The sequence below is a fragment of the Crassostrea angulata genome, chromosome 1 (genome assembly GCF_025612915.1).
Source record: "Crassostrea angulata isolate pt1a10 chromosome 1, ASM2561291v2, whole genome shotgun sequence".
Lineage (NCBI taxonomy): Eukaryota > Metazoa > Mollusca > Bivalvia > Ostreida > Ostreidae > Magallana > Magallana angulata.
The window spans coordinates 37,306,850-37,326,053 of record NC_069111.1 but is presented as its reverse complement, the minus strand read 5'-3'; the positions used below and the strand labels follow the sequence as shown (position 1 = coordinate 37,326,053).

The 19,204-nt window shown below is 32.9% G+C and overlaps 1 protein-coding gene across 1 annotated transcript; it reads left to right on the top strand.

Annotated features, from left to right (window-relative positions):
• The first annotated feature begins 8,705 nt into the window (after positions 1–8,705).
• Positions 8,706–17,779, top strand: LOC128163569 (uncharacterized). Its single transcript, XM_052827199.1, has 9 exons — positions 8,706–9,128; positions 11,196–11,320; positions 12,266–12,651; positions 14,072–14,125; positions 14,252–14,390; positions 14,597–14,712; positions 15,609–15,687; positions 15,950–16,293; positions 16,615–17,779. Exons 1-9 carry the CDS (start codon positions 9,046–9,048, stop codon positions 16,633–16,635), a joined length of 1,347 nt encoding a protein of 448 aa, XP_052683159.1. The 5' UTR covers positions 8,706–9,045; the 3' UTR covers positions 16,636–17,779.
• Positions 17,780–19,204: the final 1,425 nt, after the last annotated feature.

Genomic DNA, 19,204 nt, shown 5'->3' with positions numbered 1-19,204 from the left:
AAAATAAATGACCCCTTGGAGCAAATTGCTGTTGCTTCATCTATATGGTAGTTGTGCCTTTGGATGGTCAACATAATTGTATTGGAAAATTTGTATCTCTTCAGCAATGCCCAACACCGTGATTGTCGAGAAAGGATATTATATGACCCCATATCATAATTATTTTAATATCTTCACAGTTGAACATTTGGATAAATAATTGGAATTTGTATTTCTTGCAGCTCCAGGAGACACAATGTACGGAGTTTGACATGCGAGTCTTCATTGTACATTTTACGGTCACGTACGAACGAAATAATATGCGTCAAAATTAATGTACTTACAAATTAGTGTTGACCTTATTGTTGTTATTTACATTTGTGGGGATCCTGGCCCACCGAAAAAAACGCACCTGAAATGTTTTTGACCTTATTTTACCGTGTTTAGCTGTATTGTATGGAATACATTTTGGACACTTTTATGCGTGAATAAAAGTAAAATGTATTGTATTTCTAATACGGACACTAGACATTCAGAAACTTACTATGATATCAAGATATACCTGCAATAAAAATGGAATGCAACTAGCATACAAATTTAGGTACTGTATGTGGAATCCTTGTTCTCATGGAGTTCTTCAATTTAACAACACTATTTTGTTTTAACAATCAATTAAATTGGGGGGGGGGGGGGGAATATAATTATATATATATTGATAAGTCCATGAATAATTGTTTTTCATCATTAATTTCGCATGTCTATATTGCATTCGAACATGCTTCATCTTAAGTGTTCGAGGATTTTTACATATTCAAGCAAATATGACTGAGTAGACTTGAAAATGTTGAGGTTATACACTTGACGTTTGCTTTTCAACATTGTTTAGTTAACTTTAATGTTTTCAGTACAACATTTGGGAGGGGTTTGTGATGAATATGCACGAACGACAAAAAATTAAAGGTTCCACACATTTTATCAGTACTGGTTGCAGTAAAGTTGTATGATAATGAACAAAGTGGGTTTTTCACATCTATATAAGGCTTTGCGAATGACTTGCAGTGTTAAACAGCGGTAAAGTTTCTCTCAAAGTCACCATGACGTAGTGTTAATGCATTAATGTCGTCATTTTGGGCAAAATGCCAAGGTTTGTGTCATTTTCTTTATTGCTCTACTGATAATTGAAAAGAAGATGAACTAAAGGAAATACAAGAATCATGAAACACTGTTAAATGATAAACTCAGATTTATTAATGGATAATTTAGGCAGTAAATTCATACATTTAGCATATCAAGTACTCTCGAAACTCTATCAAAATTTTATTATAAACTTTTAAAGATTTTTAATGCAACTTACAAGCCTTTAAACATTCTTATTTGACACACATTTAGAAAAGAATTTGATATCTAAAACCTCTCTCTCTCTCTCTCTCTCTCTCTCTCTCTCTCTCTCTCTCTCTCTCAACGGACGCGTTAAGAACTTTCTTATGATTTTACTTAATTTTTTGCGTTTTGGGGTTGAACGAAATAAGTAGATGTAACAAAACATTCAACTAATTTTTGTTTGTGTAATAAATAAGGAATATATGTTGTGTCAATTTGTATTCGCTTGTTATGATATGAGGATTTTACGACGCAGTTAAGCCTTGTTTTGTTTCAACATTGTTACGTGCCTTCTTTGATTAATAAAAAATGAAATTCATGTTATGAACAAGGTTGAACATTCTTGCGAGAGTTGTTTATTTTTACGTAAGCAATGATTAAAATTGTTTGAAATTTCATATATTAGTTCATAAACACATGAATTACAATTTGAAAAAATACAGTATTGAATGACAGCAATTAATCATGCTCTCAATATACATATCAATATTGCATAAAATGTTGATATAAATAAGAATAGTCTACAAAATATAACATCAATTGATGATTTTCTGTATCAATTTTAAAAAATATGATTAGTTCTTTGCAAACTATAAAAACAATGAGTTTTCACTTGAATTTTTTTCTCAAATATAGAACATGCATTTTTGTTGATTCAAACTTAGAATATAGAACAAACAAACAAACAAAATAGATCTGAAACAGAATTATTTGAAAGTTGATACCTTAAGTTTTCTCTCACAGAAAAATACTCACAAAAAAGCCTTACATCGGCAAATTCTGAAATAAAAGATAGCAGAAAATTCCAAATAAGATACCTGGATTAACATTTGAGCATGCAGTGCAAAGTAATTTATAGAGTAAGGTCTTTGACTTTATACCAAATCTAATTGCAAAATGTTTTAAAATATGCAAACAATTTGCAAATTAACGCTATTATGTTGGAAATTTAAAGATTTGAAAGCAATTACACGATGGCATTCTTCGAATGCATTTTGTAATTTCTTTTTTAATGGCACCAAATTATGCAGCAATGAGAAGTAAAAAAAAAATATGACAGACTCGTTTTGACACTGCGGCGACTCTTTGAAACCTATTGGTTTTTAACACGATGCATGTCCTGCATCATAACTAAAAAAAATATCAAAAATGATTTTTTAAACAATGAAAATAAAAAAGATTTGGAATACTTACAAGTGTTAAACATTTCTTAGACAACAAAGGTTAAAAACCATAATAAATTCAATTCACAAGCACTGTACGTGACTAATTCAATTACTTATCAACGAACATCGCTAATATCAATGGGCGGTTGAACAAATACATTATTCATTACTAAAACTGACAATATTCAATTGATCGACCAAATGCAAAATGCATTTCAAATCTTATAAATTGGTTTATTTTGACAAGATACTTAGAGTCTATAGAATTTTTTATCCTTTCATCTGTCAATTAATTCATACCTCTGACGTACAAATATGGAAATACGGTAGACTCTGTACAAAATGAAAAGTCTGTACTCAATCATCTTGTTTGATTCTCAATATAGCAACCTTTATTAAAAGAAAAAGATTTATGTATGATAATTGACAGGAATAGAACAATATTTTTTTTGGAATTCTGGAGATTGAAAAACTATTTAGTCATATAGGTCGAAAAACGAATGTAATTCCCCTACCCAGTCTCTTAATATTGAAGTTTCTTGTATTTTGACGTTTCAATTCAATATATGAATGCGTAACACATATTGGGTGAATTTTTAACGTGTATCTATCTTTTTTACGAAAAGATAATCTGAAACACAGAAGGCGAAAACGTTCGTTTTAAATCGATTTATGGGGGATGATGTTATTGGACTTTTTTTTGATATGAAAGCAGTCAAAAATTCATTTTTTTAAACTATCGAAGCTTTTGCAAGTCCCATAAAATTTTCATTACTAATGTACGATTACTCGGATTATAATTAGGTTCTGAATAAAAACAATTTATGTTGTAAACTTAAATAAACAATAATATCATTCTTTTGTATTTTATGAAAGTTGTAGGTTAGTTTTAAAAAAAAACCGGAAAGGGGGGGGGGTAGCCTGAATTCTGAAGGTTATCAGGATCTAGTATAATCTACTTTCCCTTGTTAGAGAGCATCTGAATAGAAAACAGAAAAAGGTTATTTAACCATTAATCTGTTCGTGTGCGTGATCTCATTAATTAGGATTTATTCAAATGTCGCGGTGAATCAAGGTGATGAAGCCACCATGCAGAGTAGTATTTTCATATAAATCAGTTCATCCGCGACATAGTATTTCCCTTTGCAGCTGAGCGCCCAAACGTCAGAGCAACCACAATATCAATCTGAAGACCGGTCACGCTCAGGACTCTACAAACCGGAAGTAGAGCGAGTAGGAGGAAGGGCAAAAGATGCCCCCGAAATTCCCTGAAGGAAACCGAGGCACTGTCAACATTTTAATGAGTCATTTAAAAGATTTTCTCGCATGTTTTTTTATTTTGTGTATTTTTAGCTACTGGTTTAGAGATGTGACTAAAATAAATAACAGCTGATAAACAACATTCTAAAAACCGTAAACGATTTGTTCGGAAAACCATTTGATTTCATGCACAATCCTGCATGGCTTCTGCTTATTTGATACAACAAGTTTAGCTTTTTCTTTAAAAGCTTACCGTCTTTAGAACAAACCCTAAGCAGCAATTAGTTATCAAAGACAGTTTAATTCTTTTTATATAAATGTCACCTTCCTCTACATAGCATGGCGAGTGGAACATTTTATGTCATGTGTCGTTTAAGCCTGCGTGTCTAAAATTGAGAACTGCGTACCCGAGCTTGTAAGTTGAGATCGACTATAGGGTAAAAGAGATCTAAGATAGGGTCTTAGACTCGTAATATTTTTATAAAATCAAAGTTATACCACTGCATTTATCAATCTAAGGTGCAAATAACTTTACCGATATTAGGCATACCGCATCAATTTTTCTTATTTTGTATAAATATTTGAGTAAACAATGCTAAAAGAAAAACAAATAATTTAATAGATATTATAGAATGTTACTTTCAACTAGTTGGACCTGAAAACCAAAGGCTGAATTTCATTCATAGCAATTTGTATTGCTTTTTCGTTTTCTCACTTTTTAAGATTTAAAAATCTACGAAATTTGTTAAGTCGTACATGAAAGAGATCATCAGAAAATTATCTCACTTGCGCCGAACAGTAATTCAAACAATGAAATAAATGTAAATTTTCACATCATGTATTTTCTACCAATCACAAAGGAAAGGAAGTGCACACCCGAAGACTGTAAATTATTTCAACTCTTTATACCGTCTTCCACGGAAGACGGTAACAAATATGCCAAACAAGATTTTGTTGCAATACAAGATATCTTTCAGCAAGTCTTTAGCAGACATTTTAGATACTTTAAATTCTTCATTCTTTATATCATTGAACGCTTTCTTAAATCAATGATAAATGCGTGCGCGCATGCGTGTAAGAGATTCCATTCAAATTTTTTAAACATTGTATCGCAACAGTTTGACTTCTTACAAACAACTCTTCTGAAAGAAATAATATTCACTATTAAACAAAACATTCCTTTAATTCACAAGAGTTTTGCAAACGTAGAGGAGGGGTTATTTCTATGACGGGATAAACAAATAACTGGTTCTATACTTGCATTTTATCAAACAAAAGGATTTGCAGATATTTTTTCGGCATTGCGTAATCCATCGTTCATTTTGTACAAATTGCCTGTGCAAGACGTCCTTTATTTTCTTTAGTTTATATGGTAAATTCAATTCTTATCAAGGCAAAGATCTAAATGATATTTCTATAAATTTAAACTGTTGTTCCTTTAAACTATTTTTCTATCTCTATTCCAACACTCCATTTTTTCTATGCCTCTTTGGATTGTAGCTTCTTGTTGTTCTTTGAAGGTTTTAAAATGAGCGTCAGACCGAAATTGAGATTGTTTCTTGCCATCATCTGGTTAGCACGTTTTCAGTTGATGGGTACTGGTAGTTTTAGGAAAACCTGTTGCAGCATTATGCGAAACAAGGGTTTTGCGGAGCACATAACTTTGATCTAGTCAAACACGTTAACACATGCCGCTAAATTTAAATCGCAGTCATAAGACTAAGAGGTGGAATTTTATGGTCTTAAAATTTCCCCAGATAGTTGAAGGTTGGTTTGACTCTAATGGTTTTTTATGTTGACATTTCTTTTTTATTCTTGAACTTTTCAAATGAATTCATCTTACGTACATGTTTTTTAGATTTACGCTTATTGCTAATTAACCGAACTGAATGACCTTGCCAGAAGAAGATGTAAAATTTCCAACTATTAATGTTCTTTTGTAAGAATTATTTCGTGCTTTAACTGAGTTTTTAAATTGGTTACTCGGTAAACGATAATAACAGACACTATTGATTTTTAAAGATAGTTAGAAAAAACATCGATGAATTCAATTGTGTAAGCAACTAAATAAATATTTGGAGATCAGCTACTTTATTTGATAAATCATACTTCCATCTACATGTATTTTTACCTGATTCGAGAACAAAATAAGAAATGCAATATAATTTTTCTGAAAAAAAGGTTTAATTTCAAAGGTTATTTGAACTCCATAGTCGTCATCATTTTTAATATTGATTTTTGGTTGATTGGGGGGGGGGGGGGGGGTCTTGAATTACAGAAATCGAATATTAATCAATTATTTTTAGAAATAGATTTCTACGAAGAAAACATAGTAGGTTCATTAAACCCGAAAAAAACTAATCAGTCATTATTAAATCGAAGTTGTGACAAGTAGAAAAAGAGGTTACAGTTTTCTTTGAAATTTAATAGGTGATCATACAATCAGCTTTACACACTCACTCCCGTAAATCTATAACTTTTCCTGGTTTCGGCGCTTTAGGATGATTTTTAGTTTTTTTTTAATTTTTTGATTAAGATTAATCACGGAAGGTGGGTGTTGCGTACAAGTTTTGATAATTGCTGCCATCGCTCGGTTGTTGCTGGGCTCCCTTTTTTTTTTTTTTTTTTTTTTTTTTTTTTTTTTTTTTTTTGCTTTTTCTACTGAATGCCTCTTGCAACTGGTTCAGTGCCACTGATGTCTGCCACAGCTTTTTTATTATCAGTCATTGTCCATTTCATACTTGCAGCAAACAATAAAAATTCCTTATTTCATTTTGCTAAATACTAAAATAGGAAAGAGCTGCCATATTTCACCTCGACAAATTAGTTTGTCGTCCTTGTAGTGAAAAACAATAGGTAAGAAAAAATATGGTAATGAGGCAACGAGCTAAAGCAAACAATTTACAAATAAAAACACTTATGTAATGCAAGGAAGACAATACTAATAGATATATCTAAAGAACTTAAAATATAATACATGTATATAAAAAATGTATCTTAATATAAAGGAATAAAATATCACTGTAAATGCCTTTATTGCAAGCGTGTCTGTCATTTTGCTTGCAAATTAGATTCATGCCAAATTATTTCGCAATTAAATTTAAACAGCATACCTTAAAAAAGAAAAGAATTAAATGTGATGACTGTTGTGGATTTTGTTGCATTGTTAAAGAAACTATATCGCATGTGTTTGTTATGTGTGAAAAATATTTAGCTCAGTGGAGAAATTATAGCTTGCATTTTTACACAGCAACTTCTAATAGAGTTGGTATTAATATTATGTATGTTGCAAAAAAGGTTTTTTTTCATTCTTGTTCAAATAGAATTTCAAGAATGCCAAACTTTTTAAAGACACCTTTAAAAGTGTTGAATAACACTCGTAGTTAAGACGGTTATGCATGCTATTTAGCGGTATGCCTGTCAAACATCTGACCTTTCAACTATTAGTCAAAATCCGTTTTAACCAAAACAGGTTATTTACAAATATTTTTATGGTTTTAATTTACAATAAATACAAGTCGTATGCTGGCACGATAATACAGATGCATATTCATAAAAACACCACAAAACAGTTATTCGTTGTGTCGGACTTTGGCTAAATATAGATGACAGTGAAGCAGAAGATGATATAGGCTTTCCTTTGTAAAACATAACCGCATGTTGTATCCTTAACCATTTTTATGTATTATTAAAATGAACAACGAGTAAAATATATTTTTTGTAATTAACCTTTCAATCAGAGATTCATTTGCATTACAATTCTCTTATTCTACCGCCCAGATTTAACGCCTTTGTTCCTTATAAGGATATGCAAATCACAAAATTTCAGCGTATGAGCAGCACCTTTATTTCCTCATTGAAGAAACATTTTTTTTCACTACTTGACCTCTTGTTTATAAGATCAAAATAATGTCAAATCATAACTCCTTCAATAAATTTCAATATATTTTATCAAATTAATTCTGTTTCTAAAAAATGTAACTAAAAATAGTAACAAAAGCCGCTTAAAATGTGTATGATTTCTTAAGTGATTAGGTCATTTAAGCAATTTTTAAAATTATTTTTAGAAACTAACCTTCAAAAATTCAAATGGATATCTTTTTCGATCGTTTAGATTGTGACTAACTTAACGATGCTTCATGCATTTATTAATAACCATAATCGTTAGTGTTGCTTATCAGGTAGTGATTTGATCTAGATCTATTGCAATTGCATTGAGGATCAGTTATTTGTTGAATTTTTTGGTAAAAGAGTATGAATAAATATATAAATTTTCTATAACCTATCTAATTTCGAGAGCAATTTACAGTTTTGTTTGTTTCTGTTTTTCTTTTTTGGATTTTCTGTATTAATATTTGAATAAATATTTACACATGACAAATAAACTTGCGACATACCAAATACAAATCAAACAATTCTACGGAAAAGATCGAACATTGCCCTGTGATTTTTTTTATTTGATATTTACATTCTTCTTGTTTGTTTTTTTTTTTAACCTCGATTTTATCCCCCCTCAAAATACTCAGGTCAGGTTAGTAGCCTTTTACTCTATACCTTAGATACTTCTTTTTCTTAGATAGAAATTAACCACCACAAAATACCCCCGGCATGAGTTTTTTTTTTCGTGGAGGTGAACGCAGGACAGGCAGTGCAACCTTAATATATAAATATACACTGCATAAAGATGCAGTGCTCGCAGTTTTGGCACTATCAAATTGTCATTGGAATTACCAATTGTCAAAGACACTACAAGACTTCCTGTAGTAGTACAATGACATCTTGGTCGGTACCATTCCAGAAAAATGCAATCAAGTGGAACAATAGCTTGCAAATGTGACAGGCAGGGGTTTTATTCGTCAAGTCATCGAGGGCTGACAGCCTCATGTGCGCTTACTATATAATGTAGGTAACAGGTCGTTTTTCGACATGTATTCTCTTGGTCTAGCTTTCAGATAGGACGCACGGTGTTGCCTGTTGACAGGTGTAGACCGATCTTATAGCGGTGAAGGGACCAAGAGTGTGTATTGTCGAACAGAACGGAACAGCAATTACAATCCCATCAAACTAGCAGTCGTATACAGACCAAGAAACATTTGAAAGAGAATTTTGTGAATTATTTTTTTTAATTCAAACCAGTCTTCGGAATTTTTTTGGCTACCTATCTGTGAATGATTTAACATGTTTTGTGAATGGAGTGTTGTGTTTAGGACATACATTTAGAAGAAAAAGAAGTGAATTTTAGTTGGACTTTGCCCGTGGTATGAAAGATATTTGGCAAATGAAAACTTCAGAAGGAAATAACAACTGCCTGCCTGGCAGAAGAAAACCAAGTCAAGGCTCTCGGTAAGTAATAACCCAAAAAAAATAAAAAACCGCAAACAAAAAAGGTATTATTCACTCTGGTATAATTACAAAGGGTTAACACGCAAAATACTTCTTTAAAAATGGTTTGAAAATGACTATTATTTTTTTTTTCTCGGACAAGTAATATTTCATATATAAGAGATTACAGAAAAATACAGCCACAAATTCCTTAGCTTAAACAAAATCAAAATTATCAATTAATATTTACTATCTTTCGACGCAAAACGTTTTGCAATGATTAAGGAAATAAGAATATATAAACTTAAAATTCCATTTATTTCCATTTGATGCAAAATAATATATTAATCTTTGTCGTCATGGGATTATGTGTAGAGATATACATTTTTTTTTCTCATTCATCTAATTGCATGATGTAAGTGAATCACTGGAGAAAGATATTCGAGTTGTAACATAGCTTTACAATTAAGTTTCCTGAAATTAGTAATAAACATTGCTGTTGTGGTGGAATACGTCACCAAAGCTTTGTCTTTGAAATGTAAATTTTCGCTTGAGACACTTCATTGACACTGACATAACTTCTTTTATTTCTGTTTCCTTGAGGAAATCTCCCACAAGGGAGCTAGTAGAATGGGATCGATTTGTAGAAAAAAAATTGTTTCCATGTACCTTTGCAATAAACGTGTCGTCGACGGTGCAGCAGTGTCGTCTGCTTTACATGAGGGGATCGGTACTTATTTTCTCACCATTATTATGTCACTTGCTGGCACGTAATACCATATTGATAGATACATATGTTTTTTTTGGGGGGGGGAGGTGCTTAACAACTGCCCGGTGATAACCATGGACAAGGACGAGTTAAATAATAGATAAATACAAATTATTTAATAGAAGTTATTTCTTCTGTTTGTTTCAAAACTCGACATCGCCCAAAAAGTCAAATAAGGCAACTCTGGAATAGCCGTTGTTGATCGATTCAGTTTAAGAAAGAAAAAACCTTGGATTTTGACGTCATTTGTTGTTTGAGTATTTGTAGTGTTAAGATCCGCCTGGTCAAGACACAAAACTTTCGTCGCGATCGACATGTAAAATTTGTGAAGCTGGTGTCAACTACTGGTGTAGTTCACCATGTTCACTCTTGTTTAACACTTTGAATGTAACATTGAATCACCTTTTGATATAGTGGGGAAATTAACAGTTGGGTGGGATCTAATACACAAGCAAAGTTAGTGACATCACGTGACCGCAGAGTGCATTGCCTGCAGTTGACACAAAATTTATGCTTGTTGCACCTTCTGGCAATATTAATGTCATGCCAACGTGTATCAAATTGGAGTGAAAGTTTGTACATTATTCGCATCTCTGTTGTTTGCGTTGGAGAGCGTACATATATGCCCAGTTGTGTCGACCAGTCTCTTAACAACATCTCTTAACCCTAAATATAGAAACAGCGCTCGATGAAAATAGTCCATCTGTTTGGCGAATAATAAATACGGGCAAGATCTCCGTCTGAGCGACCAATATGTCATCTGACTTGTTTATGCTTTTGTACAATTATAACTTTCCTGTCAAAAATGAACTGTTCTGGAACATTTCTTTGGTCCCTAAATAGCTAGCACACAAACAAACCCACATTCAGTTGCATATTTCCTAAACAAAACATGTATTTTTGAGAGCTTACACGAAGCAAAATGTTTATATATATTTTTCCTTTGAAAAATGCAACGATTGGGATTTGCGAAAATGTTCCACTAACATTGTGCGGTTTTTCTGTTCTTATTAAATAGAAGAATGTGTTTTGATAGGTCAACTTTTTGATTACGATCCCCGGGGCAAAATATCAAGATGACAGCAGTTGCACTAAAAGAATACAAATTGTGAAAATTAACCTGTTTTCGCAAATTTGTGCCAAGAATAGTCTATATCATAATTTGTAGTACATTTTTTGCACGAGTTAATTATTTTCTTCGTGGAGTGTATTTTGCAGTTAAACAAATGTTTAATTTTCGCAAGGTAAAAGGACACGGTTTATAGAGTATATCTTTTATGGTAGAAAAGCTATACGATTTAATTTTTTTTTCTTGACAGATGTAAAAAGAGGCTTTCCATTCTGTTACATACGCACGTTGCTCTTATTGGACTGTGCACGCTCAGCGTTCTAGATGCAGGATGTGTGATAGGGCAAATTATCAGCGACATTCTAATCATGAAAGGTAAAGATTATAACTTTTCGATGTTTTGTGTATCACTAATCAATAAAACCTTGTATTACGTTTTTTAAAGATTATTATATAATATGCAATATGAGCCAAACAGAAGGTGAATTCTAACACCTAAGATATTTCCAGTCAAGGAAATGGCACAACTACTTTATTATTCATAAAGATATTACAAGCTGGTAATAATTCCATCACAAATGACATGATTAGTTCGCAATTTGTCATCCTAATCGTCAGTCCATTGTGTTAAAATCACTCGCCACGCATGATTGGAGGCGGTAAAGTTGGACCGTGACGCCTGAGACGGACACTATGATGGCCAAGTCAGCCTTGCATCATAAAAAGTGTATTACAATAGCGCTAGTCTTCTCATTATACCGATGATCATATATATTGCAGATTTTGTCATAAATCCATCTGACCATCCCAGAGCATAATCTAGAACAATGTGGCCTAATTATTCCATCTTACTCCCACCTGATGACACCTTTCATTGTTACCTACCTACCCAAAGAACATAATTATTAGCCTACAACCTATCATTCTTGAAAAAAAAAACCTGACCCATAACTTCATTCTATATTTAATCTAATATTTTCATTTTTGTTGTAAATTGTAGCGACTGTTAATTATTTTGAATTGCGTGGTATGTATGTAACTAGTGAAGAAGGTTTATATAGTGTAGATAAAAAAAAAATTCGGGGCAGATAAGTGAATTGCGCAAACTAACAGTAGCTAGCGTTACTTCATAGAAATGCATCAACTATGATAGTTACGAAACAGCATGCGCGCGCAGTCATTCTTACTTACCACCTTCTCAAAACCATTACTCTGAAATCATGCATTCCTTTACATCTATGAATTCATATCAATGTTATGCTTTGAAAGAAGGATTCAATATGTCTGTATCGAAATAATATTCATTATTTTTCTTACCAGACGAACTTCAAGAAAAGACTTTGATGGAAAACCATGCAAAGGAAACGCTGTTAAATCTTTTCCCCGAACGCTTCAATAAAACGAACTATGAAAAGGCTAGTCTAGAAGAAATAATGGTCATAATGAAAGAGTGTTTCGACGAACTTCGGAAAGACGGAACGTTAAAGGGAAAGAGCAAGCTGGAACATGCCTTGTCACCACATAGCCACCCACCGAACGGCGGCGAGCACCACGTGCACGGACACAGAAAGCGGCGCGGCGCCGGCGGAAACCACCAGCACACCTTCCATGACAAAGAGAAACACATCAACCATCATATACTGCACGAGCTCACGCATGCCTTCCATCTTGGAAGCATGGTCATTCTAACAGTCCTGTTGGTTGAGGTAAACAAGAAATTCATAAAATTCTTATGGAACAATATGTATCAGTTGATATCTTTTTTGCCTCATAGAGAGCTGAAATTAATTTTGGTTCGCAGTCAAATGCATGACTATTTCTGGTTATTCTTAAACAGGGGTTTGTATAGGGAGCTCTTTCTATAAATATTTAAATCAGTCCTTTGAAGTACAATTAAAGTCACAACTATCTGTATGAAAAAGCAAACCAAATAACCAGGTGTTCTTTAGTAGTTAATATACCATACCATATATGCACTGTAGCACAAAAACGCTCATTACTCAATTCTACATTTGATTTTCATAGTGAATATTACAAGATGTAATAATTCTGTAGGGAAAAAAACTAACAAAAAAGTAGAGCTCAAATTAAGAATTCATAAAAAAGAGTTGGTCTACAAATCGCGAACTCACTTAATGGGACTCCAAACGTCAAGAGACCATCAAAATGTTGCTGTCACGGAGTTTATTGTGAATAAGCTTAATTAGAGTACAAGTGCTGCATACAGCGATGTCCATTTATTTACAAACATTGCTTCGTCAGCTGACCGCTACATACATCATTAATCATAAGGTCCTCTTCGTGTAGAAGGTTACGTAATTAAATAAGGCCAGGATAAGGCCACCACTGCTGTGCGTGGGTCCAGCGCAGGTTGTCACGCTCGTAAGCATATTTTCATCTGGCCCTGTGCAATTTGTATCTGTCCACCGGGAACCTTACTTGCAACTGTGCAAACGCGGTCATTTTTCAGCGATAACTGTACTTTTAACATGTGTCCAGTTGTATAAAATACTGCTCTGATAAGTTTTAACAGATTTTTTTTTGTTTGTTCAATGTTTAGATGCGTCACTTTTATTTGTCTTTTTTGCCTATTCGAACACGTTTACAAATATAAAAAACGAATATTTTTAAAATTACGATATACAGTTTTTCCTAAAAATGATAAGACATGCATTTCATCTATATATACATACATATATCTACCTGTCTTTTTGACGTAAATAAATAATTGAACGGAATTTTTTTCTGTCGTAATTTAAAAAAAAAAAATCTGACTATTTTTAAATCAAATTGAAATATTTACTGACACCCTTTACTATATAGCGCGAAGCAGGCATCACAATTCGTTCTCGTGCTGACACAAGCCATTGCGGCCTATAAAACGCACCACGATAAATACACAAAGAAACAAGGCAATTTATGACTTTCTTGGGCCTTGATTAATGTACCTGTGTTCGTATATAATGTGTACAGAAATTTTCACTTATCTCGCACACCAAGAAAAATATGTGAATCATAAAATCGTTCTTACCGTTCTTAAGTTTCCTTCCTTCCTTCCTTTCTTTTAAATTACCAATGCAAAGAAAAAAACATTTTTATCATCTATCTTTCTTTCTCTTACTACAGACAAAATTGAAAATACTAGCTATGGGAAAGAAGTTTTTGAATCACAAGATAGAGGTAAATTTTCATTATGATATTTCATTGAATATTATGAAATTGCTTTTTGTACCATTTGAGTTAAAACGCCCAGACTCTACTTAATTTTGTAATTTAAAACATCTGCATAATTATTCTCTTTCTCAGGTTTTCGATGCTTTTGTAATCACCGTATCTTGGGCATTAGACATTGCATTCTGGGAAGGTTTGTGGGCTCACCCAGAAAACGAAGCAGCAAATATCATGATTTTTATCCTTCCTTGGAGAGTTATAAGGATAGTCAACAGTAAGTCACTTTAACTATTTACTAATACATAGTTGCTTCAACCCCCCCCCCCCCCATTGAAACTATATTTTTAAATTAAATTTCTTTTTCTCCTTGTAATCTTTATGCCCTATGGGCCCAAAATTGAAATAAAAATTATCTTATTGAGAATAAAATAACAGGATAAATTCATTTCCATGTTTTCATGTTTACGTTTTCTTTGTTAGGTTTCGTGATGGTCATACAAGAAAAGGACCAAGTTCAGTTGAAAATTGTCAAACAACAATACCGTGGCTCTGTTAAAAGAGCCAGCGACATGAAAATGAAAGTGGAATTGTACAGGGTAAGTAAACGAATTCATCTCTCTAGTTTAGTATCGGCCACTTAAACACTTACATTTATTAAGCTGATTCAGTGGTTTTAGTATAAAAAAAAAGAAGAAAAAAAAAGGTTGGTTTCATTAAAGTCGACAGAATGACATGACTTTTTTAGCCAGCGGACGTGACATAGATTAGTTAGTTCAAACACCAGGCGTAGTCTAGACATTAAAAAACTTTTGCATCCTATCAATTTAAAGGATACTCATAACTTCTGATATCCGTTCTTCCTCTTTGATTCAATGGGTTTGCAATCTCTGTAACGGTAAAAAAAAACCTGTGCTCCTCCAAAAAAGCACACTAAGATTCTCTAGTTTATGATTCACTTGGCGCATGCTTATTCAAGGAACCACATGGAATTTTGATCAACATAATCTCATAAACTTCAGTCAGAATTCAGACAGATTACATATCGATGTTTCCGATACGTGACACAAGGTTATCCTTGTCTCGGAGCATCAGAATAGTAAGGAGACATGGAATAATTAACGCGTAAAAATGTCCGATTGGCCTACCTCTCGATATATTTGAATACGTTTACCTGCATAAACACGGCAATTCTCACCTGTAAACGTATCAAAAAGAACAAAAAATCTCGTTTGTTTCAGAACGGTGGTCAGAGAGGTCGTTACACGGTGTTCTCTTTTTACCGTAGATCTTAGACCCCTGTCAATCATGCCTTACCGGCTCCTTCTTTATTTTCCCTTCATATCATTTTTTTCCTTTCGTCTTATGTGCGAAAAAAGTTAAGTCTCCATGACTAGGCATCTCACCAGTAACCAAAAAAAAATCAGAAAGATTACATAGATGTTTGATGGATTTTTAATATCTTGTCTTCATTTTATCGCTCTCTCTTTTTTAGATCGAGTTGCGTCATCTACAGAGCTTATGTCGCAGACGCGGCGCGACAGAAAAAGAAATCCAAAGTTGTGCCCCAGAAGGTAAGTAAATAAATCTAAATATGGTTCTAATTTAATGATTTTTTTTTATCAAAATGACCAATTGATAGAATATGTTTTACGAAAATGATTACCATTGAAATATTTTGTATTTACTTTTCATTGAAAATCTTTATATGTTGCAATTACTTTTAGTTAAAAAAATCCTTATATGCTGTATTAATTTTAAGTTGAAAAATCCTTAAATGTTGTTTTTACTTATAATTGAAAAAATACTTATTTTAACCCTGTTTATTATTACTAGGTAAGAGGAGGAGAAGTAGTTTGTTACCGGTGTTAACTCGATTGGCCTCAGTAGGACTCCTTGGCTCAGTCAGCAGTAGTGCCGATCTCACCAAGGAGGCGGCGTCTAACGACACCTCAGACGAAGAGGATTCCGCTGTTGAGATCACCAGCCGTCCAAATAGTAACTATAGCAATTACAGCAGCGACTGTCTAAGTCTGGCCAGGACAGTATCGACCGGAAGCAGCGTATCAGCTTTTCCCGCCAGCACCAGCTTAGAAAACCTTGTGCACGATAATTTGGCCTATGTTGACGAAAAACCTCCAAACTATAGGGAAGTCTCCAACGAAACAAAGGCTGAAGATGTAAGAAATCTGTTTTTATTGGAATTTATTGTTTGATAAATTCACGAGATAAATTAAAAACCACGGTGTTAAATCGTGAATTTCAGTATAATTGTATACCCCTATATTCCTCCTATAATCGACTTCATCAATATTTATTACTTTTCATAGTTGTTGTGAATTCATTTTTTCCTTTTATGCAACAATAAATATATAAAATTGCATCTACTGGTATATATATATTGAGCTATAATCACCTATGAGTATTCCTCACTATCTACTTCATAAAGCATACGGGCTTGTAAAACCATACTCATTGTCATTCATTACGTTTTATTTCAGGACTTTCATACCAAGCTGTGATTAACATAAATACCCGAAGACATTTGTTCAAACTCAATTGTTCAATTGGTCAACAAGAGTACCAACGCCATGTTGGTTCCCGCCAAAATGAGTCTGTATGCCTCCGCCAGAAACTAAAACGCCGTCGTGGGCAACATGTGATATCTGTATCAGCACATTCTGTATATAGACCGCGGGATGAGATGTGGTGTTTTGTAACTGTTCTTTGTGGTCAAATGTAAGAACATGGCAGAGGAGAAAATGAAGATACCTGAAATGATCAGACTGAAACATTTGCGATGAAGACAGCAAACATCTGCTTGGAATGGTGCCTTGATTTCTTAAACTGACTTTTTACTAATTTGTAGCCTTTTCAAGAGAATGGAAATAACAGTATTATTATTGTTTGTATATTTCTCATGGATTAGTCTAAGGGTTTTTTTTCACCGATGCGAAAGCTTTTGGAGAATTTTTTTAAAAGGAGATTTGAAAATTGGAATAAAAAGCAAAAAGTAATTTCGTTAGCGGTAATTTAAAAGATGGATTCTAATTGTGTTTTATTTTTAAAGATTAGTATATATGAAAAAATTATGAAGAAGATAATACCTTTCGTATTCTTTGTTTTCTAATCGACGTGAAGCTGTGATAATCTAATACTGAACTTGATTCAGTTTTTGTTTTGTTTTTCTTTTTTTACCCGTGATGCACTTGTAGCACTATTCAAATTGGAGATCATTATTTCGTCATATGGATATGAGAGGTGTTCGAATGGTTTCATCAAAGTGCACTGTAAATACATTAATCACTGTCTCAGTTGGCTATCGATACCTTATACACGCATTTTCATTACTACTCTACAGGAATTCTCTCTTGGTTTCCTCACTTGTTTGTATATCTGTAAATTTAAGACAGGGGGCTAAATAATAAGCAAAAGAGATATTTAAAATAATTTTTTAATTTGTTTAATGTATTGAACTGAACTTGTTTTGTTAGCCCTATTAGTTTGTTATTTCTCGTTTCGTTTTCTGTTTTATAGCAGTGCTATCATATTGTGTGAATGATTCAAATGTGAATGTGGTTTTTTTTTCACCGATTTCATTTTTATAATTTTGTGTTGAGTTTATTTATATTCAGACTCTGAATAAAGTCAAACTTTGTAAATTTAGCTACGCTCTTGTTATTTGTGACAAATACTTCTTTCGTTCCATGGCAATTAATATTCTTTGTATAAACTATAAAAATTCATGTATATCCTGAGGGCAGGCTTAAATTTTTGTTGTCCATGGAGATTTTGAACACTAGCTTGATAAATGGAGTGCAACTGGATGACATGAGACGAATTTTTGAAGGTGGCTAGTTCACTGAAGAAGGAATTTGTGTACCTTATTTCATCTTCTTCTTTTATTTCATCTTCCCCACTTCAAATGAAACAAAGATTTTTTTTATCACCTAGAACAAAACAATCGACCAATGACCTTATTACGTAAAGCGTCACTACAAGATTCAGGTATTTTCCCCCGAGTTTATTTGATCGGACCGAGATGTTAACTTGCACATATACACATAAAGCACCACCACATAAAATAAATCACAGCACCATTTTATTTACCGTCCAGCGGACCGGCAATGAGATACTAGTACATGAAAGTACTGCCCAGCACAATAATCATGCAGATGTTGAAATAATGAAAGGGACAATGGGCAACCTTGCGATACGCACTTGATAGATGATTCTTTGTTTTGCCATCGCCAAGAGTATTGGAGATCAATCCGAAATGTTCTGGAAATACAAGTAAATAATGATAATCGTAATAATAGAATTTATTAGAAATTTTCAAATCTTCAAAGCATATTAATCATTTTGTTTACATTTTTATTTTATTTTATTTTTGTTGATTAAGAGCTACTAGTATATTTTTATTTTATTGTAAAATTCTCTAAATCAGCCGAGCTCGCCAATAACAAAATTTGAACAAAGTTTAAGAAATATGAAGTTTACAAGTAATACTTCAGATCTTAACAGCAAGCTATATAGAACTATTGTATTTATTGGGCGTGTCACCAGTAAATACAAATATCAGACACAAAATTGTAAGACAGGAAAAGACAGTGCATGCTATGTATTCATTACTGTCATTCATTATGTATTTATGTAGAACTGATTCATACTTAAGTGCTATTGTCTGATTCTAAATAGGATAAAAAAATATATCTAATTCTTTCATAATTTATTTACATAAATTTCTATCTATTCGGACACTTACGAACATTGTACAGACATTCATTAAAATTAAAACATATTAATTCTACCACAGACTTCAACCCAGACAAAAGTGTAACAAAAATCTTCATTATATATGTATATATACAACTTCGTTTTATTTCCTGCTCGCTTTTGATTGGTCGTTAAAATTTAAGCTGACACGCCTGATTTAGCTGCAAGGAAAAGAGGCTTGTTAGTGAAATAGAAAGACTGCATCCCTCGGGCGTTTGTCGTTTGTATCCGCGATACTATGCAGTGTGCTCTCCTTTCGGAAAATATTTATGTAATCAAAATCAAATATTTTTTGAAAATTGTCACATTTTTTTA